This window comes from Cetorhinus maximus, chromosome 22 (genome assembly GCF_964194155.1).
Source record: "Cetorhinus maximus chromosome 22, sCetMax3.hap1.1, whole genome shotgun sequence".
Taxonomy (NCBI): domain Eukaryota; kingdom Metazoa; phylum Chordata; class Chondrichthyes; order Lamniformes; family Cetorhinidae; genus Cetorhinus; species Cetorhinus maximus.
Window position 1 is genome coordinate 46,899,861 of NC_135900.1, and position 27,492 is coordinate 46,927,352.

At 44.9% G+C, this 27,492-nt stretch overlaps 1 protein-coding gene across 1 annotated transcript in view; it reads right to left on the reverse strand.

The window, feature by feature from the left end:
- The window catches only part of cacna1c (calcium channel, voltage-dependent, L type, alpha 1C subunit), a 1,337,968-nt gene that overhangs the window by 510,878 nt on the left and 799,598 nt on the right, over positions 1-27,492 (reverse strand). The window contains exon 12 of the mRNA XM_078568241.1: positions 12,712-12,872. Coding sequence (XP_078424367.1) covers positions 12,712-12,872 — 161 coding nt within the window. The remainder of the gene's footprint in view (positions 1-12,711; positions 12,873-27,492) is intronic.

Below are 27,492 nucleotides of genomic sequence, written 5' to 3' on the forward strand. Positions count from 1 at the left end.
CTCTCCCAAAAGGGAAAGCATCCTCTCAGCATCCACCCTGTCAAGTTGCTCAGAATATGTTTCAATAAGATCATCTCTGATTCTTCTCAACCACAATGTACACAGGCCCAGACTGTCCAACATTTCCTCATTTCCATCTCAGGTATCAGTCGAGTGAGCCTTGTCTGAACTGCTTCTATTACATTTATATCCTTTGTTAAATAAGGAGACCAAAACAATACAGTATCCCAGATGTGGTCTCACCTACACCCCATACAATTGTAGCAAAACTTTCCTACTTTTTAATTCTGTTCTCTTTACAATAAATGTCAACATTCCATTTGCCTTCCTGGTCACTTACTGTACCTGCATATTAACGTTTTGTGATTCATGTACCAGGACACCCAAATCCCTGTATACCTCAGAGTTCAGCAACCTCTCCCCATTAAAATAATATGCTGCTTTTTTATTCTTCCTGCTTAAGTGGACAAGTTCACATTTCCCACATTATACTCCAACTGCCAAATTTTTTGCCAACTCAATTAACCTATCTATGTCCCTTTGCAAACTCCTTATGTCCTCTTCATAACTCTGATTTTCCTACCTAGCTTTGTGTTATCACCAAATTTAGTAACCATATATTTGGCCCCTTCATCCAAGTCATTGATATGAATTGTAAATAGTTCAAGCACTGATCCCTGTGGCATTCCATTCATCACATCATGCCAACCCAAAAATTACCCATTTATTCCTACTCTGTTTCCTGTAAGCTAGCCAATCCTTAATTTGTGCTAATATGTTACCCCCTACACCATGAGCTCTTATTTTGCGTAGTAACCTTTGATGTGGCACCTTGTCAAATGCCTTCAGGAAATCTAAGTACACCACATCCGCAGGTTCCCCTTTATCCACGTTGCTTATTACTTCCTCAAAGAACCCCAATAAATTGGTCAAACATGATTTCCCTTTCACAAAACCATGTTGACTCTGCCTCATTGCATTGAGATTTTCTAAGTGCTCCGCTATAACCTCCTTAATAATAGATTCCAGCAATTTCCTGAATGACAGATGTTTTGCTGAAAGGCCTGTAGTTTCCTGTTTTCTGTCTCCTTCCTTTCTTGAATAGAGGAGCCATATTCACTATTTTCCAATCTGATGGGACCTTTCCAGAATCCAAGGAATTTTGGAATATTGAAAACAATGCATTTACTATCTCAGCAACCACTTCTTTTAAGAATCTAGGATGAAGTCCATCAGGTCCGAGGGTCAGCTTTTCACGCTAATAATTTTCTTTGTATGCTTTCCCTGGTGATTGTAATTGTTTTAAGTTCCTCCCTCCCTTTCACCTCCTGACTCAGAATTATTTCTGGGATGTTATTTGTATCCTCTTAAGTGAAGACAGCCGCAAGGGGCCATCCAATGCAGATAGAGGAAGAACAATCTCATCCATGCAGCCAGGGTATGGCAAGCATCTCACCACTCTAAACTCATGCACTCAAGCCCATCACACATTCATTGGCATCTCACTCACTGCCAGCTCAAGGGACACCACCACCCTTTCTCACACACATACCCTCACATGTCCAACTGGCCTCATCTCCTCTGGAGACTGCCTCCTCAGCCCTCATCATCTTGAGGCCACTTGCACAAATCAACATGTGCCTCCGCAAACACCCTGGAATACTCCCCTTCCCCAGTAAAGCTCTCGTCCTGCAGCCTCTTCCCTTGCCTGAGGCCTCTTCTCTCCCCTTCCCCAAACAAAATCTTGCCCTGCAGCCATTGGAAAGCCACCCACATATGGCTGATTGGTGGGTAGAGACCTACCCGTGAGTCCCCCTTAAAGTGATGTGGTGCCATCTGTGAACCTGGCGCTGATGACTGTGAGAGCTCACTGAAGCAAAATAGGCAAACAAACCTTGAAGTCCCGAACGAAGTGCAGCCCACCAAGTGCACGCCTTATATATACTGTTGTGAAATACATTGGCATGTTTTCCCACTGACGTGGGTGGATGAACCAGCCCATTCATAGAGTAATAGAGCTCTACAGCATGGAAAAAGGCCCTTTGGCCCATCGAGTTTGCGCCAGTCAAACAAGTACCTAACTATTCTAATCCCATTTTCCAGCACTAGGCCCATAGCCTTGTATGCCATGGCATCGCAAGTGCACATCCAAATACTTCTTAAATGTTCTGAGGGTTTCTGCCACTACCACCCTTTCAGGCAGTGAGTTCTAGATTCCCACCACCCTTTGGGTGAAAAAATTCTTCCCCACATCCCCTCTAAACCTCCTGCCCCTTACCTTAAATCTATGCCCCCTGGTTATTGATCACTCCATCAAGGCGAAAGGTTCCTTCCTGTCTACCCTACCTATGCCCCTCATAATTTTATACACCTCAGTCATGTGCCCCCTCAATCTCCTCTGCTCCAGGGAAAATAACCCCAGTCTATCTGATCTCTCCCCATTACTAAAACTCTCCAGCCCAGGCAACATCCTGGGAAATCTCCTCTGCACTCCCTCTAGTGCAATCACATCCTTCCTATAATGCAGATTCCAGAACTGCACGCAATACTCTAGCTGTGGCCTAAAGTCGGCTGGCCTTACAATGATATGCTGATGTATTATAATGAGGCTCCCAACGTCCGATGGTGGGGAACACAGCCCGCCATCAGTGGGTGGAGGGGACAATTGCAAAATGGCTTCATGACGTCGTGAAACCGATTTTTGGCCTTATCGTCATATTGTCTGCTCACGCCAGCGAACACACCCACACCGGCGGGCACGGAAAATCCTGGCCAAAGTATCTGTTCAATTCATCTGCCATTTCCTTACTTTCCTTTATTAATTCCCCAGACTCACTCTCTAGAGGACCAATGCTCGCTTTACTTCCTCTTTTCCTTTTTAAATACCTGTAGAAATCTTACTATTTGTTTTTCTTTTTCTAGCTAGCTTTCTCTCGTACTTTAATTTCTTTCTCTTTATAAATCTTTTAGTCATTCTTTGTCGTTCTTTATATTCTGTTCTGCAACTCATCTTTGCAGAATTATATGCTTTTTCTTTCAATTTGACACTTTCTTTAACTTCCTTTGTTAGCCATGGATGGTGTGTCCTTCTCTTAGAGTCTTTCTTTCTCTCTGGAATATATCTTTTCTGAGTATTCTGAAATATCTCCTTAAATGTCTGCCACTGCATCTCTACTGACCTTAACCTAATTTCCCAATTCACTTTAGCCAGCTCTCTCTTCATGTCCTCATAATTGCTCTTATTTAAGTTTAAAACACAAGTCTTGGATTCACTATTCTCTCCCTCAAAAAGAATGTGAAATTGATATTATGATCACGGCTAACTAGGGGTGCCTTCAGTATGAGGTCTTTAATTAATCCTATCTCATTGCACATTACTAGATCTAGTATAGCCTGCTCTCTGGTTAGGAGCTGCTCTAAGAAACTGTCACAAAAACACTCTATGAACTCACCATCCAAGCTACCTTTGCCAATCTGATTCATCCAATCTATATGTAGATTAAAAGTCACCCTTGATTGTCGCCTACCTTTCTCACAAACCCCCATTATTTCTTCCTGCATATTTCATTCTACAGTGTGGTTACTGCTAGGGGGCACTCTGACAAGTGACTTCTTACCTCTACCCAAACTGATTCTACATTTTGGTCTTCAGAACTAAGGTAAATTTTCTCTATTGTACCAATATCATGCTTAATTAACAGAGCTATCCCTCCACCTTTTCTTAGTTTGCTGTCCTTCCTCAATGTCATATACCCTTGAATATTCAGGTTCTAGTCTTTGTCATCTGCAGTGATGTCTCTGAAATGGCTATCAGATCATATATACTTATTTCTATTATGGTGTCAATTCATCTGTTTTGGTACATGCAATTAGATACAGAACCTCTAATTCTGTTCTATTTCTATTTTTGTAGCCTCCAGCCTTATCTGCTGGTGCACTCTTGGGTTTGTACACTCTGTCCCTTCCTGCCATGCTCTGATCATTATTTCCCTTATTCCTACCTTGCTATCTTGCCTTGTCTTCTCTATTTACTTTATCACAACTTCCCAAACATGATCTCTTGCCCCCACTATTTAGTTTAAAGCCTTCTCTACAACCCTAGTTATGTGACCCGCCAGAACACTCATCCCAGCATAGTTCAGGTGGAGACCATCCTAACAGCACAGCTCCCACTTTCCCCAGTACTGGTGGCAGTGCCCCATGAATCAAAACCCATTTCTCACACACCAAACTTTGAGCCATGCATTTACCTCTCTAATCTGATTTATCCTACATCAATTTGCTCGTGGCCAAGGTAGTAATTTAGAGATTATTACCTCTGAGGTTCCGATTTCTAATTTAGCCTCTAGCTGGTCATAGTCCCTCAGCAGAACCTCTTTCCTAATTCTACCTCTATCATTGATACCTACTTGGACCATGCCCACTGGATCCTCCCTCTCCCACTGCAAGTTCTTCTCCAACCCAGAATAGATGTCCCGAACAGTGGCACGGTGCAGGAAACATAGCCGTCTGGACTCCCATTCTCAGCTGCAGAGAACTGTGTTAATCCCCCTGACTATACTGTTCCCCACTATAATCACATTCCCCTTAACTGCACCGCCCCCCACCGCCACTTGAATGTCTTCCTGTACCATGATGCCATGGTCAGTTTGCTCATCCACCCTGCAGCCACTACTTTTATCCATACAGGTTGCAAGAATCGTGAACGTGTTGAACAATGGCAAAGGCTGAGGTTTTTCCACTTCTACCTTCTGGGTCCCAATACCTGCTTCAATTGCAGTTACACTCTCCTGCCCCTGACCTGTGAAAATAATCAGAAGATCTCCTCAGGGGTGTGACTGCCTCCTGGTGCAAAGTATCCAGGTAACTTTCCTCCTTCCTGGTGCATCACAATATTTACAGCTTGGCCTCCAGCTCAGTGACTTTGAGCTGAAACTCAAGCCACAGGTACTTACTGCAGACGTGTTTGCCATGGATCGCACAGGCAACCAAGGGTTCCCACATTCTGCAATTGCAACACATCACCTGCCCTACCATCTCGACTATGTGTTCATTAATTTGTTTTTCTTAATTACTTTATAATTAATAAACACTGCTACTCCCAATAACCTGTACTACTGCTAGTAAACCTTACTACACCCAATAAAACCTTATAATTACAAAGAGAATTGAAGATAAATGAGCAAAATATTCACCAACCAATCACTTATCTGTTTTCTTGCGATGTCACACTTTGATTTCTCTCAGAACATGGCTGTTCCACTCTGGAGGCACAGACTGGACTAGATTGGATAGCTCTTCTAAGTGCAGTTGACTGCCTCTGGGTCCTCTTTTCACCCACTCTTCTAGGTGCTGCTGACTGCCTCCAGGTCCTCTTTTTGCCCGCACCTCTAGGTGCTGTTGACTGCCTTCTGGCCCTCCTTTCGCCCACTCATGGTAACTAAGATTGGTGAGTTCCAGGCACAGATAGCCACATGGAAACATGATGTTATGGTGATATTGAAGACCTAACTCAAAGAAGGAGAGGACTGGGTGTAAAATATTTCTGGATACAAGCAATTCAGGAAAGATAAGAAAGGAAGGAAAGGGGAGAGGTGGCAGTATTGACTAAGGTTAACTTTGCAGTGCCAGAGAGAGAGGATGTCCCAGAAGGGTCAAGGACAGGATCAATTTGCTAGAACTAAGGAACAAAAACGTGCAATTTAATTGCCCACTGTAGCCTGTAGGCCATCAAATAGTGGGAAAGATATAGAGGAACAAATTTGCAAGGAAATTACAGAGAGGTGCAAGAATTATAGAGTAGTTATAATGGGGGACTTTAATTATCTGAATATAGATTGGGATAGTTGTAATGTAAAAATCAGAGGGAGGCAAAAATCCCAAGAGTGTGTTCAGCAGAATTTTGTATAGAACATGAGTATGGCTGAAAAAAAGAGACATGCTGTCAAAACTTTTTGCCTTGTACTCATCAGGACAGATGCAAAATGCCACATTTCAAAGGGAGCAACAATTTATACTGCATGAGAAAATGGTGCTGATTGGTTGGCAAGTTGGCTCTGATTGGTCAAGGATTTAACATAGAGAATGCAGCAGGAAACTATTGTCCCCCATGCTGTTGTTTAATTTTAAAAAATACGCAATGCCTGGACATGTTCCTTTTGCTTGCAGAAGACAGGTCCCTATATGTGAATATATGCAGCTTCCAGTAAGCGTAAGTGAGCTACATTGTGAGCCTGACTGATAATCTTAAGTTGGTTGCTTTTGTAATTCTTAGCACACTTGGAATTGTTCAGCAGATGCTGTCCAATAGCAGAATCACATCTAACAAGATATCCTGAGTTTTGCAAACATGGGCTAGATTTTACGAGATTGCTGATAAGGTCAATCTTATAGCGCATGGTGCTGTAAAAATCCCAATGCATATCTTGGCCAGTGAACATGCGAACAAGGAGGAGTAGGCCAATCGGTCCCTTGAGCCTGCTCTGTCAATTAATAAGATCATGGCTGATCTGATAGTAACCTCAAATCTGCATCCCACCTACCCCCAAGATCCTATCAGCCCCTTGCTCACCAAGAATCTACCCACCTCTGTCTTATTAAAAATATTCAAAGTCTCTGCTTCCACTGCCATTTCAGGAAGAGAGTTTGAAAGACTCACGACCCTCTGAAAGAAAAAGTTTTGCCCCATCTCCATTTAAATGGGCGACCCCTTGTTTTTAAACAGTGACCCCCTAGTTCTTGATTCTAGGGTCATGAGTCTTTGGAACTCTCTTCCTAAAAAGGCAGAGGAAGCAGTGTCTTTGAACATTTTTAAGGCAGAGCAAGGTAAGCAAAGGTTTGGGAGGTGGTGGCAGCGATGGTCAGTGCCAACGCTGCATAGAAAAGGTCAGCCACCCAATCTACAGAAAGGATAAATGATCTCATCTGTGCTGCCAGGGTAAGTGAACTATCTCATCACTCTCAACTCACACACTCACAAGTACATCAGACATTCACAGGGATCTCACTCACTGCCAGCTCAATGAACATCACCACTCACTCTCTCACACACACCTTCATCTCCTCTGCAGATTGTGTCCTCATCCCATCCATGACACCACCCACACATGTCAGGCATCCTTCTCATCTGCTCTGGCATGTGTCTTGCTCACACGCTCTCTATCTATCTTCATGCAGGAGAAGATCATACACAATCGAGGGAGACGTCCCAGGTCGGGGGTGGAGTGCTCAATGGAGCTTGAGAACAAAGTTATTGAGCTGGCCTGAAGGTCGTGGACCATGCCTGCGGTGGTGGTGAGGTGGGTGGCAAACACCACGTAAGGATCCTGCTCCAGATTGTCCATCAGTCCATGCTATTGTGAGTGCACTGTCCTGTTTTTTACTCGGCTACCATGCACTAAATCTCTCTACTTTCTTTATAGGGACCTCTGCCAGGAGGCCGATGCCCTCAGCCATGCCCTCAGCTCCAGCCCCAAGGATACCTCGAATGAGAAATCAGAACACAGCAGCCTTGAAGACCTGTGACAGGGTTTACCCACACCCTATACAAGCACAGAGACTCACACCTCAGTGGGACCTACATCTAGAGCAGGTTCGGGGTCACGATCTGGTAAGCACAGTGCGCAATCTGGTCCACAGCAGGCAGAGGCGGGAACATCCAAGGTCGCTGGCACTCAGAGGACCGTTGGAGGCTATGGTTCAGCTGAGTCTGAGTCAGGCAACTGGACTCAGTCCTAAATCAGTTGCTGGAGCTGCTAAGACAAGCATGGGAATATCAGGAAGGGATGTCAGCTGCATTCCTCGGATTGGTCCCGAAAATTGGTCCTGCACTGCTACAGGAGCTGCACTTCATTGGTGGCATCCATCAGTGTAAACACGAGGGGGGTGAGGGGTACCTCGATCTCACTACAGCTGCCCCTTCCCATCGAGGAGCGAGACAGGGGCCCTTCAGAGGAGCACCAGCAGCTGGACATCCGGGGGCCGTTCACACTGGTAATTGCAGGAGTGTCCGGCTGATCCCAATCTGCTCTTCTTGTGACCCCATCATGTCCAGCTCTACAAGGAGGAGGGTGCACCTGCCCCACAGCAGGAGACCCAAAGCAGGCCGGGGCTCTCCAGGTCTTGGCCCTCCAGAGGAAGCCCGCCGAAGCCATCACAGACAACATGGCGCAGCAGGCAGCAGGCTGCCTCCACCTCCACTGTGCATGTTGGGGATGCACACAGACGTAGCAGTAGGATTAGGGAATCAAGAAAGTAATAGGAGCACAATGGTGGGAGGGGTGTTCACAACATGTATGTAGTGTTCACAACTCTAAATAGAATCGCACCCATTCCATGTACCTTGTGTACGCCTTGTTATGATGAGCTGTGTTGCAGTCACTCAGGTGATACACGATTGTCTCACCCCCACCTGTCGTACATGTCACGATCATGGGCATCTCGTCAAAGTAGTGTGCGTCCATATCATCACAGTGTGTGGCCCTTTTGCACATCATTCTTGACATCAGTGATGTCTTGCCCCTAATGTTAAGTGTGCTTGTGGAATGAACCTCATTCACATGTTTTGTAGGGTCATGTCATATTTATTCTTGGCTGCGTAAGATTGAGGCAGAGGTGTTCTCCTAGCTCGTCTGCATTCTGGAAAGGTGAAAGTGCAGTGTACAAGGAGAGATGTGTTCCTGCACGGAGAAGGGTCAGCTCCATATGCTCCCTGTCTCTTGGCAGGGTTTTCATGCTATGAGCCCATGCTCAGAGCTCACATGTACTGCTGTCAGCCAACCACATTTTCGACTTTCAGAGTGTATATCTGCTAAGCTCGCCAATAAGTGGGGCGCCTTGCCACCTCAAGGTGACAAAGCTCGGCCCCTCTCAGCCACATTACTATCCTGGCACTTGAATGTCCAACCTTGTGCATCCCTCAGCCTGTAACTGTGTGTCTTGCGGGGACAAGGTTCTCGTCACAAACTAGGGATGCAGCACTGTGCGTCCCCTCACCTGAGCACTTGCCAAGGTCACTGATGCTAATTCCAAATGGTGATTTCTGGCAGGCAATAGAGTCTTTGATCAGGCTCTGGAAAAGCACATGGTTGCTTTAGGCAATGTGTAGGGGAACAATGGGTTAGGAGCGAGGATGTACTGAAGCTGAAGTGTGCTCTTTATTCGCAATGACGCGTGCCCTTGAGGACTTCATGGTGTTTGTGAATTGTGGACTTGGGAAGGGCCAGGGCTGGCCATGAGAGCACAATGTATGTGTTAAAGACGGGGCAGTTTAATGTCTGGCAGGCAAGTGTTTGACATTGCCATGCTCATGTCGTACACATCCCTTTCAAACTGAGGATAAATGTAGTCCAAGATCCCCAACTTAGAGTGTCGGATGTCAGTGTGATTTGGAAGAATGCACCACAGATGACTGAGTCATCTATAAATGGATTCACAGCAGCGGAACATCACTGACTACCTTGCCAAGTGTGAATTATCCGATTCACAATCGATGTTACATAGAGTGCATAGGTCTGTTGCTTCAAATGGATCTCCTTGAGGAGCCTTGTCACATTGAAGGCATACATCTATGAGACCACTGAGGATCTACTAACAGCTCTTGGCTCTTGGAGGGTACCTTTGCGACTGGATGCTGAAGAGACGCTTGAAGAGGTAGCACCTTCGGATATCTCATGCCACTTACCCTCCTCCAGTTTGCACCTCATCTTGGCAAGCACACATGCTGCCAAGGGTTCATCATCCTTCAAAGGATCAGGACAATGTGAGCCTGATGTATAATATTTAATCTCATATTGAAGCGCATGGATGAAATGAGGGGAACTGCAATGCTGGTGCTCATGCTGGCCCATGAAGGAGGGCTCATGTCCAATAAGGTACTCACTACAACTCATTCTCCTAGCAGAATTGGTGGCTATCAGGGCCTCAGGTGCACGCCTGCATCAACTGGTTCCTGCAGCCTCATCTTCCTCGAATTCATCACCCTCATCCTCTTCGAGGTCCTCCTCATCGGAGCAGATGTGCAGCTCCGGATCATCCATCAGCCACATCCTTTGCGGGTACCCTTTGTCACTGAAGGGGCCAGCCCTGGATCCTGTTTGGTCACTTGAAGATGTCCGGGATCTGCGATCTACTCAAGATGTATGAGTCATGGATGCTTCCTGAGTATCTGGCACAAACCTCCATGATCAGTTTCTTGTGGTGGCAGACCAGTTGTACATTGAGCGAATGGCAGCCTTTCAAGTTTAAGTATTGCAGTGCCTGTTGTCAGAGAGCTTTTATAGCTACATGTGTGCAGTCGATAACACCCTGCACCTATGGGAGTCCAGCAATTTCAACAAAGCCCAGTGCTCTGGGAATAAACATGAGGATAAACGTTTATTCAGGAAATGAGATTATTTGAGGGGGGCCTGAGGCTTCTCTTCAATGAACCATCCAGCACCAACTTTCTAACAGGCTTCTGGAGCTTGTACATTTGCCCAAATGCTATGGAGTTTGTTGTTACTCTGGGGAATTTCCTCGCTGCAAACAAAGGGTTAAAACAAGGAGATCAATTAGTGCGGAATTAATCTCGCATGAATGGGCACCATTGCTCCACTTTCCTGATTCCCTGCATTGTCATTGAAAGGTTCCTGACATGACTCAGCTGTGCCTGTCTCCTCATTTGGAAATGCACAGTTCAGTTGCATGCTAATGTAATCAGCTCCCTCAGTGCATGTGCCTGCAGAGTCCTCACCAGCACAGCTTCTCCTCATTTTAATTTTGCACTGCGTCATCGCTGCAAGTTGGAAGATGGTGGTGCAGAAATCTCACTGCCAGGCCAGCTTGGACCCTCACTGTGTGAGTATGGAAACCCCTCACATTGTCCCAGAGGAGCTTCATGTTCAGGTTTCCCTCCCTCACAGACCTCCCCATCCACCCCGTCCCCGTATTCCTCAATCCTGTCATGCTTCAGCTATATGTCTGTTTGTTAGTCCCTGATCATTTTGAAGTGGATGTGCCTATGGCCCGTGTGGACCTCATCCATCCACCCTCTTGAGGCCACTTACACTGTTCAACATATACCCCCCACTCACCCACTCCCAGTCATGTGTCTGAGTGCAACCTTTCCTACTTGTAACCCCAGTACAGGCCTAGCCCTTCAGCCCCTTACCATGCCTCAGGCCAGTTACCCTGCTTCCCCAGTGCAGCCCTAACCCTGAAGCCTATTAAAAGCCATCCCCACTAGTCTGGTAGGTAGAGATTTGCCTGTGATACTCCCTTGAAGGTGATGTGGTGCTGCCTGCAAAGCCTGGTGCTGATACCTGCAAGTGCTGTGCGATGCAAGGTAAGCGAATTAACCTCGAAGTGATGAGCAAAGTGCACGTCGTCAGTTGCACATCGCTGTTGTGAAACACATTTTTCTAATTGCACGCCAACATGGCCTGTTGATCGAGCATGGGAGGATGATTCCAGTGAGCATGGCTTATAGTGAGATGCAAAGGTATTAAAATGATGCTCCTGATGTGCTGCGGAGAAAAACGTGGCCCGCCATTGATGGGTGGAGCGGACGATTGCAAACTGGTTTCACGACATAAAACCAATTTTTGGCCCTCTCACTCTATTTTCCACTCCTGCCTGCCATGACGCCTGCCGTGAATTGCGGAGGAAAATCTCAGCCAAAGACTTGGGGGACGTGTAGAGTGAAGGGTTAACATCAGAAGCAGACATGATACTGGTGTAATAATGATCAGATCACATGACTGAGAAGTAAGAGAGATCATGAAGAGAGCAGAAGTTCTTACCTCGTGTAAATACTTTCTGTAAATAAATACTTTTAGTTAAAAAGACTATGGACTCGAACAGCATACCTCTGGGAGACTAGACAATCTCCAAACCCCATCTAAACCCCTACCACAAAACAAAACAGTAAAACTGCCTTATGCAATGATATGCTGCCATCTGAGAAATACCACTAAAGTCCTTGGAACATCTTCATCTCTGGCTCGTTCAAGGCCATTACGACTTTGATGGCTACTGTCAGAGCATGCCCATGAGACTTGCGAAGTCTAAGGTGATCCTCTAAACGGGCACATATGTCAGAAACCATCTGCCTGGATAGGCTAAATCTCCTGTGGCATTGATGCTCTGACACATCACAAGTATTCTTTGGCAGCTGACAGAATAGCCTTCGTTGCCTTGCTCCCCCTTGCTCCTCACTTCTGCGCTCCTCATGCCCAGGCGGCTGCATCTTCTTCTGCTGATGCTGTTCATCATCGCTATTGGCCCCTATCTCAGACTAGCTCAGTCCCTTTGCCCAGTCTGGCCTTGCTTGCCGTCAGCTCAACTGTCAAGGCTTCCTGGCCAACCCCCTTCTTTTGCCCCCATGATCCCTGTCTGCTCATTGCCACCCCACAATTGTCCAGTCAATATGCTCAGGGAGATGAGATGGAGGGAAACAGTAATACAAAAACAGCAGATAGGTGAGAATGAGATCATATCCTTCAGCTTATTGTGTGTAGTGCCACAGGACATCAATTAGTAAAATGATTATTTTCCCTTTTTTGTTGGTTTTTAATTTTTCTGGTTAAGTGTCATAGCTCTCATGTACAATGAGTATGGAAAAACAATGATATTCCAGAGATTTTACGGGATGATAGAAGAGGATACCATCTATATCCTGTGAAATAGCATGCTAACATATTCAAACTTATTTTCATTTTGCTTTGCTCTTACCTTGAACGAGAGTAAGCCAGTCAGGCTGGCTGTAGTGTTCAGATGCAATGGTGAGGGTGTTGAGGAATACTAGAAATATTACAAGCCAGTAAAACACACTAGATTTCACTCCAGCCCGACATTTTCTCCTGCAAAATCGGTTCCATCTTCGCCAATATCGACTGCAACAAAAAACGTCAGTGAAAGTGTAAACTGCAGAAAGTATTTCCTAGTTGTTTTCTTAATTCCTTGAGCTAAAACAGGGCACTTATGAAGGAGGAACAGTATCCAGAAAATGTAGAGCTGACTGAGGCATAATATATTTGCTGCATCATTGTTTGGATCAGGGGGTTAAATTTCATGTTCACCATCTGGACGGTAATCTGGCAGAACGGATCACCTGCCCATTTTAGAAATTGTCTGAAATCAATGGAATAAAAATTTGCTGGTTTCTAGAAAAGATGGTTGACCCACTCCAACAGATTTCCATCCACGTGGTGAAGGTAGGAACCAACCCCAGAGATTCAAACGTATAATTTTCACACAGCAAGTTGTATGGCTTGGATCATCCATTGTGAACAGAGGAGAGAGTGAGAGAAGGCGTAACACAGGATGACAAAAAAAAAATTAGCTTTCATGTTACTTTCCACTGAGGGTTTGCACCCTGTTTTTCCTTTGATTTTCTCCTTTTGCTGGTCCTATCCCTCATTCCAGTGTTCTGCTGAGCCTGCTCCCCAAGCTACTGTCAATGCTGTTCTTAGTTGAGAGAAAATTCATACGTGGGCCCCTTGATTTTGATCCCTCCATCCCAGGGAGCTATCTTAGCATCCCAAAATCTGTAATTTTTGTACAAGATTTTGGCAATAGTTCAATAATGGCTGACAGAGAATGAATCTTTTATTGGGAAATACACTTTGTTTCCAAAGATATAACCATCTTGTATATAAAACAGCAAGACTTCGGGGCAGCTAAAACAGCCAGACTTCCAGATGTTAAAACAGTGAGACTTCGGGGCAGCTAAAACAGCAAGACTTTGGGTCGGCTAAAACAGGGAGACTTCGGGGCAGCTAAAACAGCGAGACTTCAGGGCAGCTAAAACAGCGGGACTTCAGGACAGCTAAAACAGCGGGACTTCAGGACAGCTAAAACAGCCGGACTTCAGGACAGCTAAAACAGCCGGACTTCAGGACAGCTAAAGCAGCTAGCCAGGAGGCAGTCTATCAGATCAGAGCCTGCATTCAGAATGAAAAATCACGGTGCAGCATCACAGGCAAGTAGATAGGTTGGTGGCTGGTGAGTATTTGTATTATTGCAATTGTACAATAGGTTTGAATTCCTTACAGCTTGTATTGATGAGAGGTGGGTGCAGGATTCATGAGAGAACTGACGTTGGCTCCGATGTACAGGAAGCCATTCAAGCAGGGAGAGTAAATTGGAATGTAGTGGTAGCAGGGAACTGTATAGTCAGGGGTTAGACACAGTTCTATGTAGCCAAGAGCGAGATTCAAGAAGGCTGTATTGCCAGCACAATGCCAGAGTTTGGGACATCTGCTTGGGGCTGGAGAGGATTTTGCAGTGGGAGGGGACTGATCCAGTTGTTGTGGTCCAGGTAGGTACCAAATGACATAGACAGGACTAGGAGAAATGTTCTGCATAGGGAGTATAAGCAGTTAGAGGTTAAATTAAAAAGCAGTCCCTCAAAGATAACAATCTCTGGACTATTACCTGAGCCACGAGTAAATTGGGATTGGCTAAACAAGATTAGGGAGTTAAATACATGGCTCAAAGATTGTTGTGTGAGAAATGGGTTTTGATTCATGGGGCACTGGCACCAGTACTGGGGAAAACGTAAGCTGTATCATTGGGATGGTCTTCACCTGAACTGTGCTGCGACCAGTGTTCTGACGAGTCATATAACTAGGGCAGTAGAGAGCGCTTGAAACTAAATAATGGAGGGGAGGGATCAAGTGAGGAGAGGATGGCAAATTAAAGGGAAAGGACAAAACAATAAATAGTACGGGGTAGCAGCATGGGTGATTATAACCAGATTGTGGGAGGAAGGGACAGAGGGTACAAACTTACCAGCAGATAAGGCCAGAGTTAACAAAAATAGTAAAATGCCAAAACTAAAGGTTCTGTATTTGAATGCACATAGCATTCAGAACAAAACGGATGAATTGTCAGCTCAAATAGAAATAAATATGTATAGCCATTACAGAGATGTGGCTGCAAGATGACCTAGGCTAGAATCTTAATATTAAAGGGTACTTGACATTTCAGAAGGACAGGAAACTAGGAAAACAGGTTGGGGTAGCTCTGTTAATTAAGGAGGACATTAGTACAATAGTGAGAGATGACCCTCATTCCAAAGATCAAGATATAGAATCAGTTTGGGTAGAGGTAAGAAATGGCAAAGGTAAGAAGTCACTTGTGGGAGGGCCACTAACAGTAACTATACTGTAGGATGGGGTATACAGGAAGAAATAATGGGGGCCTGTAAGAAAGGCACAGGGGTAATCATGTGTGATTTTAATCTATGTATAGATTGGGCCAATCAGATCAGCAAAGGTCTCCTGGGAGATAGAGTGCAATACATATGAATATACAAATTAGGAGCACGAGTAGGATTTCGGCCTCTTGAGCCTGCTCTGCCATTCAATAAGATCATGGCTGAGCTGCTTGTGGCCTCAACTCCACATTCTGCCTACCCCCGATAGCCTGTGATTCCCTTGTTAGTCAAAAGACTATCTAACTCTGCCTTAAAAATATTAATTGACCCTGCCTCCACTGCTCTCTGGGGAAGAGAGTTCCAAAGATTCACAACCCTCTGAAAGAAAAAAATTCATCTAATTTCCGTCTTAAATGGGAGATCCCTTATTTTTAAACTTGTCCCCGAGTTCTAGCTTCTCCCACAAGGGGAAACATCCTTTCAGCATCCACCCTGTCAAGGCCCCTCAGGATCTTACATGTTTCAATAAGATCACCTCTCAATCTTCTAAACTTCAATGGATACAGGACCAGCCTGTCCAACTTTTACTCATAAGATAACCCCTCTATCCGAGGTACCAGTCGAGTAAACATTCTCTGAACTGCTTCTAATGTATTTATATCCTTTCTTATATAAGGAGACCAAAACTGTACACAATACTCTAGATATGGGGTGGAACTTTCCATGCCTGCTGTGGTGTGTTTGGCGGCATGAGCAGAATATATGGCGAGAAGGCCAAAAATCAGTTTTACAACATCGCGAAACCGGTTTGCAATCGTCTGCTCTGCCCATGAACGTAATACACCTGCATATCATTATTAGCCCAGTTCACCAGAATCATCTCCCCACACTGGGGAGATGATCCCTGCGTGTTTCTCAACAGTATATAGAAGGTATGCACTTAGCGGGCTGTGATTTGAGAGGAACTTGGAGGTGAATGCACAGTAACATTGCACAGTGCTCGCCAGGGTCACCTGTTGGACTTCAAGGTTGAGGCATCGCGCATTCAGGTGAGGGCACAGGCAAATCCCTTTTTCCCAGCTGGCTAACAGTGCAGTGCCGGGGCAAGGCTGCCCTGCGGTTGAGGCGACAGGAGGGGGGCAAGGGTTGCATTGTGGTTAAGGCAAGTAGGGGGGGTGCAAGGGCTCCACTGCAGTTGATGGTAGTGCACAAGCGTGTGCAGGGTTCGGGGAAGGGAAGCGGCCATGCATTAAAGAAACCTAGTATAAAATGACCACTCCTCCGCAGCTGAGACAGTTCAGGCGCAGCCACATTGACATGCTTGCAGTCGGGCCTCTAGCTTATCTGCCCACTCAAGCGACGCACAGCCATGAAATTGTCACCAAATGCTCCTGAACTTTTCACCCCTCAGGCACAGACTGCAAACCTATGAGTGTTTTGGACAGCAGAACAGTTGGATGACTGGGCATGTTGTACAATCTCTTTGCTAAAGTTGGCCATGGAGCAATCACTGGTGGAGGCGCTTACAGCCCCTTGCAATCATCTTCAGGTTTAGACCAGTCTCCCCCTTGGCTCAAGCTAACAGTGCAGACTTGCAGTGCGGGTTATGAGAATGCCTGCATTTGAGCTGAGAGCACAGCACGCAGTCCACTGGCTGAAGCTGCCACCAATCGGTGAGGTGGAGTGGGACGGAGGTGTGTGGGGTCTCAGGCAACCATGCAGTGCAATAACCTCTGGCCATCCAAGTGGTGGCCAGCAGTCTCCGGGATGTGTTAAGGGGCCTTCAGACTTAACCAAGAGAGGTTCTTAGAAAACCCAAGCTAACTCTCTCTTTCAGCCTGCAGGAGTACATCAGGAGCATGGAACTTGGTGACCTAGCTGTATGCCTCATGGCATACAGACAGCAGAGACGAAGGAGAAGAGAGCGACAGAGGCGCATGTGTGGGCAGAGGAAGGAGCAATATCCTCAGGAAGAAGGGGTGGCTGGGGCTCCCGCGCATGCCGCTGAAGAGCCACAGTGAGCTGTCAATGTTCGGCGCCCAGCTAGACTCAGGGACTATAGAAGCTGCCTTTCATTCCTGCAGATCACCGAGAACTAGTGTCGCTGAAGACTGCACATATTCAGGGAACTGGTCAGTCACACCTACCAGCTTCTGCAGGATTTGGCACTATGGGGAGATGGAGGGCATCCACTGCCAGTGGCTGTGAAAGTGACCAAAGCGCTCAATTTTTATGCCAGTGGCTCATTTTAGGGCTCCACAGGTGACCTCGGTGGGATATTGAAAGCCTCCACCCACAAATGCATCCACAAGGTTACGGATGCCATCTCCGCAAAGGCACACAACTTTGTGCATTTTGCCCAGGACCAAGAAAGTCAGGATGCAAGAGCGATGGGATTTGACTAGATCACAGGTGAAGGGCACCATTGACTACACTCATTTGTCAACTATGTCAACTGCAAGGCCTTCCATTTATCGAATGTTCAGCTGGTGTGCGACCACCAAAAACACATTCTGCAGGCCTGCGCATGCTTTCCCGGGGGTATCCATGACTCCTACATTCTCAGTAGCTCTCAACTCCCTGACGTCTTCGAGGGCCCACAGAGGTTGCAGGGATGGCTCGTCGGGAACAAGAGCTATCCGCAGAGGATGTGGCTGATGACATCCATGCGGCGGCCTCAGAATGTAGCAGAATGAAGGTATAATGAGGCTTATGCTGCAATACACACCTTGGTGGAGAAAACCATTGGGATGATGAAAATGAGGTTCCGGTGCCTGGACCAGTCTGGTGGAATCCTGCAATATAGTCCACAGAGGGTGTTACACATAGTCGTTGCCTGCTGCGCCATTTGAAACATTGCGCTGCAACGGAGAGAGGAGCTGGCTGAGGAGGAGATGGAGGAGCTGATGTCTCCTCCGATGAGGAGGGCGTCGATGGGGATGAGGATGAGGAGGTCGTCGAAAGTGACGATGACGGCGATGAGGCCACCACACTGGCCAGACAAGGCAGGACCTCAGGAGGGCCTCAGAGCTGCTAATTTGTGGTGAATGATGACAGCATGCAGTAGGGAGACACCATAAATCCTAACGTTGCATCTGTGAACGTTTGACTCCAGTCTGGCTGATGGCAGTGCACATTCTCTCTGTGATAAGGCTCCTGTCATGGCAGCGGGGGCCCTAATAGTCACTGAATTGCAGGAGGATGATGATGATGACAAGCTGTGAGGACACTCCATAGATCTTCACATAGCCTCTATGGATGTCTGACTACTGTCTGGCCGAGGGCAGCTCACGTGCGCTCTGTGATCAGGGTCATATCATGGAGATGAAGCCGTAAAACTTTAAATGCACCTGATCCTTTGTCAGTCTTCAGCCCCTGATCCCCTCAGGAGCACAGCATCACTAGTCACAGATGCTGCCAAGACAGGGCTCAGCCCCACCTTAAAGGTGCTAAGAGCACACAGAGAGAATGACGGAACTCTGTGATGCCTGCCCATGACATTCTGGCAGCAATGACAAGCACCATCGAGGTTCAGGCATCACTGGTGTGTCTAGTGAGTGTGAGGCCGGGCCATCACTTTGGACTGAAGGCTGCACAAAGCACAGGGAAGATGCCCTGGACTGAGACATCTACCTTCATCTTGTGTAGAAAGGTTTCACATCTGAGTGACACTGCTCATCAGAACAAGGACCCACAGGCAGGGAGATATTCTTGGGAGTTTACTTACAATAGTGAACATTATGTACAAGTGATTAACACCCACACCCAGGCTGTGCATCTTAATAACCTTCCTAACCCTGCCGCTATGTCTTGGTGCTCCCCAGACACCCACAGCGGAGATGGAGGCAGCCTGCTGACTGCTACCTGACCTTGGTGGATGTCCTGCCTGCTTTCGGGGTCCTGCTGCATTGCAGTGGCACCCTCCTCGGCCTGTGGAGCTGGAGCTACTAGTATCACAGGAAGAGGGGATTTGGATGGGCTGGACACTCCCGCAGTCACCTGGGTGGATGGCCCCAGGATGTGCACCTGCTGATCCTTCTCCCTATGGTTGCCCAAGGGCCCCTTGAGGAGAAGGGGTAGCTGGCGTGAGATCGAGCTGCCCCACAGTCCCCTCGCATACACATTGTTGGAGGCCAACTATGGCGTCAGCGATGGAGTTCAGCCTGCGCAGCAGTGCAGGAGTGACGTCCTGGACCAAGGTCTCCATGGCAGCCGCTATCCCGCTCGTGTTGACCTCGTTGTGTTGGCATGCCGGCACTATCACCTCAGACTGAGAGCAGACAGACTCCTCCATCTTGGCTTGCAATCTGAGGAGTGCAGTGGACATCTCTTCCTGATATTCCCAAGCTTGCCTTTGCAGCTTCAGCAACTGAGGTATGAAGGAGTCCAGAGGCTCATCACCTGACTCGGATTCAGCAGATTTCTGGCCTCCAGCAGTCCTCTGAGTGCTGGAGGCTTTGAAAGTCTCTGCTGCCGCCTGCTGTGGACCAGATAGTACAATGTGCCCACCAGATTGTGATCCCAAGGCTACTCTAAAGCTAGATCCCTCTGAGGTGTGTCTCTGCACTGGTGGAGGGTGTGGGTGAGCACTGGGATGAGTCTTCAATGAAGGTGCCTTCAGATTCCTCTTCAGAGGTTTCTTCGGGGCTTGATTGGAGACCCTAGATGGTGAACTCCGTCAGCTGTTTCCCTGATGTGCTTGCAAAAGCAAGGAGAGATAATTAGTGCATGACACGGGACTGTGGAACTGGACACATCACTCACAGCATGGTTGTCTGCTGGCTATTACACTGCTGGATCTTCACTTGGTAGAGCACCGCCAACCTCACTACCAGCACAGGAACAGTTCAAAGTGTTGATGACCAGCTCGATGGCTCTATTTTCAAAGTCTGTGAAAACCTTGATTTCAGGCATTCCTCCACCGGTCTGCGACCTCTCCTTGTTGTTGTGTACAAGCTTGTCCTGCATGAATAGAGATGGAGAGAGTGTAAGCAGGCGCCTGCCAGGCCAGATGATAAGTATGCCTGCATGTGTGGGTGGTGAGTGGTCCCACGGACGGGATGAGGACAATGAAGGTGTGAGAGAGAGAGTGAATGGTGATGTCCATTGAACCGGCAGTGAGTGGGATCCCTGTGGATGTGTGATGAGAGTGTGAGTTGAGAGAGATGAGAAGAGTGACTTACCCAAGTGACTTACGGAGGAGATCGTTCATTGTTTTTTCTTTGCACTGGGTGGCTGTCCTCTTTTGTAGGGCATTGGTGCTGACCACCGCTGCCATTGCTTCCCATGCTGGATTGTTGATGTTGCCCCTCCTGCGGCCAGAATGGGGATAGAGGACGTCACTGTGGGCCTCCACTGCATTCAAAAGGTGCTGGAGGGTTGTGTCATTAAACCACAATGAGCTCTTACTTTGGGAACACATGAACTTGTACACTTGTAGTCTTCTTGCCTTTTGGGGCCATGTCTTCTTTGCAGCAGTCCTTGCCTGGAAGCACTGAGAGGTGTTCACGTAGCTGCACTTTAAATGTAATGCCCAGCAAGATGAAGCAGCAAGGTGATGGCGTGGCAGGCGAATGACAGCCCACCCGGCATTGAGCCGGCGTGTTTTCCGGGAAGGCATTATTAATGAGGTGAGATTGGGACGATATGGCATGAAAAGCCACCATTGTGGTCAGTGGGTAAACCACCTTTTTTCCTGCCCGCTACTGCACTTAGTGCAAATCTGGGATGATTCTACCCATGGTCTCACCAACACCTTGTACAACTGTAACAAAACATCCCTACTTATATATTCCATTACACTTGCAATATGTGACATTCCATTTGTCTTCCTGATCACTTGCTGTATCTGCATACTAACTTTTCCTGATTCATCTACCGGTGCTACTCTGCTCCTCCTGCGAAAGTGAAAAAGTTTGCATTTTCCCACATCAAACTCCAGCTGCCAAATTTATGCTCACTCACTTAACCTATCTATGTTCATTTGCAGACTCCTTATGACCTCTTTGCAACTTATTCTTCTTTCTTACTTTTCTACATATCTTTGTGTCATTAGCCAATTTACCAACCACAAATTTGGTCCCTTCATCCAAGTCATTGATATAAATTGGAAATAGTTGAGGCCCAGCACTGATCCCTGTAGCATTCCACTCATCACATCTTACCAACCTGAAAATTACCCATTTATCCCTACTTTAAGCTTCTAGTTAGCTAACTAATCCTCTATTCATGATAATATGTTACCCCCTACACAATGAGCTCTTACTTTGGGAAACTATGAACTTGTACACTTTGGAAGAAGAATAGAAAGCAGTATATTATTTAAATGGAGGGAGACTGCTGAACTCTGCAGTAGAGAGCAATTTGGGTGTCCTGGCACAAAAAGTCAATATGAAGGTACAGCAAGTTACCAGGAAGGCACAAGAAATGTAGTTGTTTAATGCTTGGGGAATGGAATATAAAAGTAGGGAAATTTTGCTACAGCTTTAGACACCTGGAGTACTGTGTACAGTTTTGGTCTCCTTACTTGAGAAAAGATACACTGCATTAGAAGCAGTTCAGAGAAGGTTCACTCGACTGATGCCTGGGATGAAGGGGTTATCTTATGAGGAAATGTAGGACAGGTTGGGCCTGTATTCACTGGAGTTTACAAAAATGAGAGGTGATCTTATTGAAGCATATAAGATCCTGAGGGGACTTGACAGGGTGGATACTGAGAGGATATTTCCCCTTATGGGAGAGATGAGAACGAGGGACACAATTTAAAAATAGGGAGGTCTCCGATTTAAGGTGGAGATGAGAAGTAATTTTTTTCTCTCAGAGGGTCATTTGTCTGTGGAATTGTCTTCCCCAGGGTGCAGTGGAGGCAAGGTCATTGAATATTTTTAAGGCTCAGTTAGATAGATTCTTGATTGATAAAGGAATCAAAGGATATGGGGGTAGGTTAGAAAGCAGAGTGGAGGTCACAATCAGATCAGCCATTACCTTATCAAATGGCGAAGCAGGCTTAAGGAGCAGAACAGCCTTCCTGCACCTAATTCATATGTTCGTATGTATGTAATAAAAATAGTTTTTATTGCATGTGTGGATTGTCAGGTTTAATCTTGATACTTTACTACTTAACTGCAATATTTTCTATTTCTATAAGTATTAGCCAATATTGCATACAAGATAGTATTGAATTGGATTGATTAATGTTCATTCATTAGTTAGGAAATATAGATAGTTTAAGTAAGCTATATTTGTATTTGTAGGTGTTAGGAATGAATTTTAGCTTTAAATTTTAAGTTTGATTTGTATTTCTGTATCTATGTGTTAAGGAAACATCAAATTGAGTTTTAGTTTCACTTTAAAAGGTGCCTGCATTTCTAATGAGAGGTTTACGACTGTTGCATCTAAGTTAAACAAACAGAGTAGAGAACCTGGGCTGTTGCCGAGCAATTGGGGTTCAGAGAAGCAGATCCCTCCCACAGATACACATACAAGAAATTAGAAACAGCAGTTTGATTTAGAAGCTGTTTAACTTTAATGGGTTTTGAAAGTAGCTGCCAGGAGAGACTAGAGCAAAGGGGATGGATATCCAGTCCCAAGCTAAAGAAAAGATCCCAAAATCCAGGGGTGTGGAACAGGAGAAAGTCCCAAGCAGACCTTCTAGTCAAAGGAAGGACAGGAACTTGGAAAAGGTCCTGTTAAGTGAAGTGAAGAGTGATGGGCAGTGAGAAAGGCTCTAAGCTTCAGATTTAGAGACAAAAGCTGCAGAAAGCAGATTTAAAGTGGGAACAGCTTGCAAAAGGCAAGAAGGTCCAAAGAGACGGCTGAAGGTCTGTAACTCTTTGCTATGGGCATGTGAAGCAGTAATGTACCGTTGTCGGCTAAGTCAGTGCAAGAGAGTGGGTGGAAGACAGCTTGAATGCATGTGGTAATCCAGCGAAGAGGAACATTGGAAGGAGAGTTAGAAACCCTGGAGATGAACCCTTGTGGAAGGCATCCGAAAGAAAATGTCGGTTTGGGAGAAGATTTCAAAGCGAGCTCTTGGAGAGTAGAAATTGGAAACCCTCGTGTGAAGGATGGAGTTCAATGAGACTGATTGACTTACGTTGTGACAAGCGTCTTGGATGGAGTTGAGGAGAGATCCACAGCATCTGGTTGAGGTGGCATCTGTCAATTGATTTCAGGGTGTGGCGTGTGTGCCTGACTACATGTCGCCAATTGGTTTACATGGACTGTGTACTTACTGTGAACATTAAAGTATAAGATAGCTTTTGTGACTTGTGTTATCCTTACAAATCTGTGTATATCTGTAAAGGTATAGTTATGGGTGAAGGAGTATTGTCATATAATTCATCTTTTTTTGTTAAATAAATATTTTATTCTTTTGTTAAAAGTTCATTAGTTGACTAACAGCTAACTCTGTTCAGTAGCCACTCTCAACATATCTAAACAAACAAATGAGAGTTAGGATTTATCAAGCTGGGTTCCACCCTGGGATCAGGTTTGTCCAACGATAACCTCATCTGGGGATCATAACAAAGTGGGGCCTCTTGCAGAATTTGAATCAACGACAGTGGTTGATTGGACGTGGAATTATAATTGGTTCAAGATTATCATTATAAGGTGGTATTGGAAATCCTTGAACATCGGTGGGATCTGTGAATCCTTAAAACAAATATGTGGAGATAAAGTGGTACTGGACATAGGGATTGGAGTTGCTGTGAGGTATATTATAGGGTTGGAATCCAAAATGTCTTTGGAGGTTGCTAAGACTTTTTTACAGATGGAAAATGTAACTCTGACTGGTTTACAGAAATTGACCCAGAATGTGCTAATGTAATTGGTGGATAAGTTGGAGTTAAAATTATCCGAAGGGGTGAGAAAAGCAGATATAGTTGAGATAATAGCACAGCATTTAAAACTGGAAGGGAGAAGGAACAAGAAAGGGAAAAGCAAAGTAATTTTGACCGTTGGAATCGGGCATTAAAGGTAGAGATGATGTATGAAGTTCTAAGGGAAATAATTCTCTTGGAAGAATTTAAAGATTCACTTCTTCTTATAGTTAAAACCCATATTGAAGATCAGAGGGTTAAAACAGCTAGACAGGCAGCAGAGTTGGCAGATGATTATGAACTGGTCTATAAATCGAAACCCTTTTCCAGTCAACCTCATAAACCCGAGAAAGATAGAAGATGGGAAGGTGAAAGGAAGGCAAGTAGCCATGGAAGAGAAGGGACAGCTGGGAATTCCCAGGAAATTTCTTCTCAGGCCAGAAAGGTACTGAGAGTGGAAGTGAGATTCAAAAGCCTAGGTGTTTTCATTGTAACGAGGTGGGACATGTTAGGGCAGATTGCTGGAGATTAAATGGTGGACCTTTGCAGTAGTAGGAATGCTTAAGGAATCCTCAGGAAAGGTTGCATCAGAAAAAGGAAATGGTTGTTAAAACTGTAGCAGTAGTACAGGTGAAACGTTTTCCCTCAGAAAATGCAGGAAAGGGGGATATGGTTCAGGATAGTCCAGAGAATTCTTCTTTGATTACTGATGAAGGAAGTCAGGCTAACAGATGTTAATCTTAATGTTTTGTGTCAAAGGGAGAAGTATTGCCTTACTCCTCCAACAAAATAAGTAAAACTTAGATAAAAATTTTGAGAGATACAAGGGCAGATCAATCATTGATGGTGGATGATACAATTTGTGTTCCAGATAGTTTTATGAAAGAAAAAGTATCGATAAGGGGTATCAATGGAATTTATGAATCTGTTTCTTTGTGTAAAGTAAACTTACAAAGTCACTTTGTAAATGGAATTGTTATAGTGGGAATTATTCCTAAATCACCTATTGAATGGGTGGGTTTTATTCTGGGTAATGATTTGGCTGGTGGAGACAGTAATATGGTGATGACTGTATTACAGCAGGTGGTTGATGATGTTGACCTTAACAAACTTCAGAAAATTACTGTGGCCAAAAATGAAACACTTATTGTTGATAGCAAGCAATTGAAGGAAAACCTGATTAATGTAGAAAATCAACTTTCACGTATGAAAGAGGAGTTTGCTAATGAAAGAAAAGAATTGGTGACAACAATTGAGAATCAGGCAAAGAAAGTAGAACACTTGACTGAGGACTTGAAACATCTAAATGATAAACTTATAGAAGCAAATTTAACGAAGGTCAGTCTTCAATTAAAACTTGATGAACTTCAAGCATCAGTAGTTTCTATGAAATATCAGGGAAAATGCTTGATCAGGAAAAGGAATTGCTAGTAAATCAGAATAATTGGTTCAATGCAGAAACAAAAAAACAAAACTAACTGAACTGTTAGAACTTCATCATGGAAAGAGCAATGAGATTCTTGAATTTCAATGCAAACTGGAGAAGGTGAAGGAGAAGGTGGGTGGTATGGAGTGTCACAGTTCCAAAGTTATTTCAGTGTTTAAAAACTCTTTGCTGAATTGTGATCCAGTTGAGCAAAGAACTGGTCCAAGTAAAATTACTGATATATCAACCTCAGTAATGGACAATATGAAAATAACTAAAGTGCATGCAGAATTGGAAATCAAGAATTGCCAACTAAAAGGACTGAAAGTGTGAAATGGCCTGGAAAAATCAATGGCCAGAGGCACTAATTTACAAGTGCTTGACAGTGTTAATACGCAAAATACAGCAGATGGAATCCAGGCAAGTAGACATTTGCAATACCTGTAAAGGAGTGGAATGATATAGTTTGTGGGTTATGTAAAAGACTTGAAGGGTTGGAATGAACTATGAATTTCCACAGGGAGAATAAAATTGACATTGCTCAAAAATAAATCAAAAAGACCTGTTTGAGATGGGATCTGGAGAAATTACAATATAATAAAAGGTTTAATAAGCAAACCAAGCAGGAATACAAAACCTTTTTGTGCGAACATAAAAAAAAAGCATCTCAATAACATCATTGAAATGGCGAAAAGAGATTTTGACCAGAGAAGAAATGAGATGCTAATGCACAAAAATGCCATTTTATTTTGCTAAACGGAAATGAGAATTTACCACATTTGAGTTCGGAAAATAAGCTTGAGGATAGTATTACACCTACAGTGAACAAAATGGATGATTGGGCTGTAGACTTAACAGAAACATTCTTTGCTAAGTTAAAGACTGGGAATAAGAGGAAAAAGAAACATAAGAGTTGAGTTATGATAATACTATGATGTGCAAATTCTACTAATCTTGTTACATTTATTGACTTTGTTTAAGTATGTTTTTGTAATTGTACAATATGATGGATACTTGTGAAACAAAGTGGAAAATTTATTTGTATGTTACGTAATAAGCTATTGTTAGAGGTTTATGATGTTACATTTGTGTAAGGCAGATGTAAGGCCATTGTAAAGAAACCTTCACTGCTGTGAAGCTTTCTTTCCTCCAAAGGGATGTGTTAGGTAATATATATATAATTTAAGCAAGTTATATTTATATTTGTAGGTGTTAGGAAAACGTTTTAGCTTTAAAGCTTAAGTTTCATTTGTATTTCTGTATGTGTATGTAAGGAAAGGTCAAATTGAGTTTTAATTTCACTTTGCAAGGTGCCTGCATTCTAATAAGGGTTTTATGATTGTTGCAGCTAAGTTTAACAAACAAGAGTAGAGAACTTGGGCCATTGCTGAGTAACTGGGGTCCAGAGAGGTAGGTCCCTCCCACAGACACACAAGAGACTAGAAACAGCAGTTTGATTTAGAAACTGACTTCAATTGGTTTTGAAAGTAACTACCAGGAGAGACTGGAGCAAAGGGGACAGATAGCCAATCCCAAGCTAAAGAAAAGATCGCAAATCCAGGGGAGTGGAACAGGAGAAAGTCCCAAGCAGACCTTCTAGTCAAAGGAAAGACAGGAACCTAGAAAAGGTCCTGTTAAGCGAAGTTAAGAGTAAGGGGCAGAGAGAAAGGCCCCAAGCTTCAGATTTAAAGAAACAAAAGCTGCAGAAAGCAGATTTAAAGTGAGAACAGTTTGCAAGAGGCAAGAAGGTTCAAAGAGATGGCTGAAGGTCTGTAACTCTTTGCTATGGGCATGTGAAGCAGTAGTATACTGTTGATGGCTGAATTGGTGAGAGAGAGTGCATGGAAGACAGCTTGAATGCATGTGGTAACCCAGGGAAGAGGAACATCGGAAGGAGAGTTAGAAACCCTGGAAGTGAACCCTTGTGGAAGACATCCGAAAGAAAGCATTAGTTTGGGAGAAGATTCCAAAGTGAACTCTTTGGGAGTGGAGATTGGAAACCCTTGCGCGAAAGATGGGGTTCAGTGAGGCTGATTGATTCATGGTGTGACAAGCGTCTTGGAGGGAGTTGAGGAGAGATCCATAGCATCTGGTTGAGGTGGCAT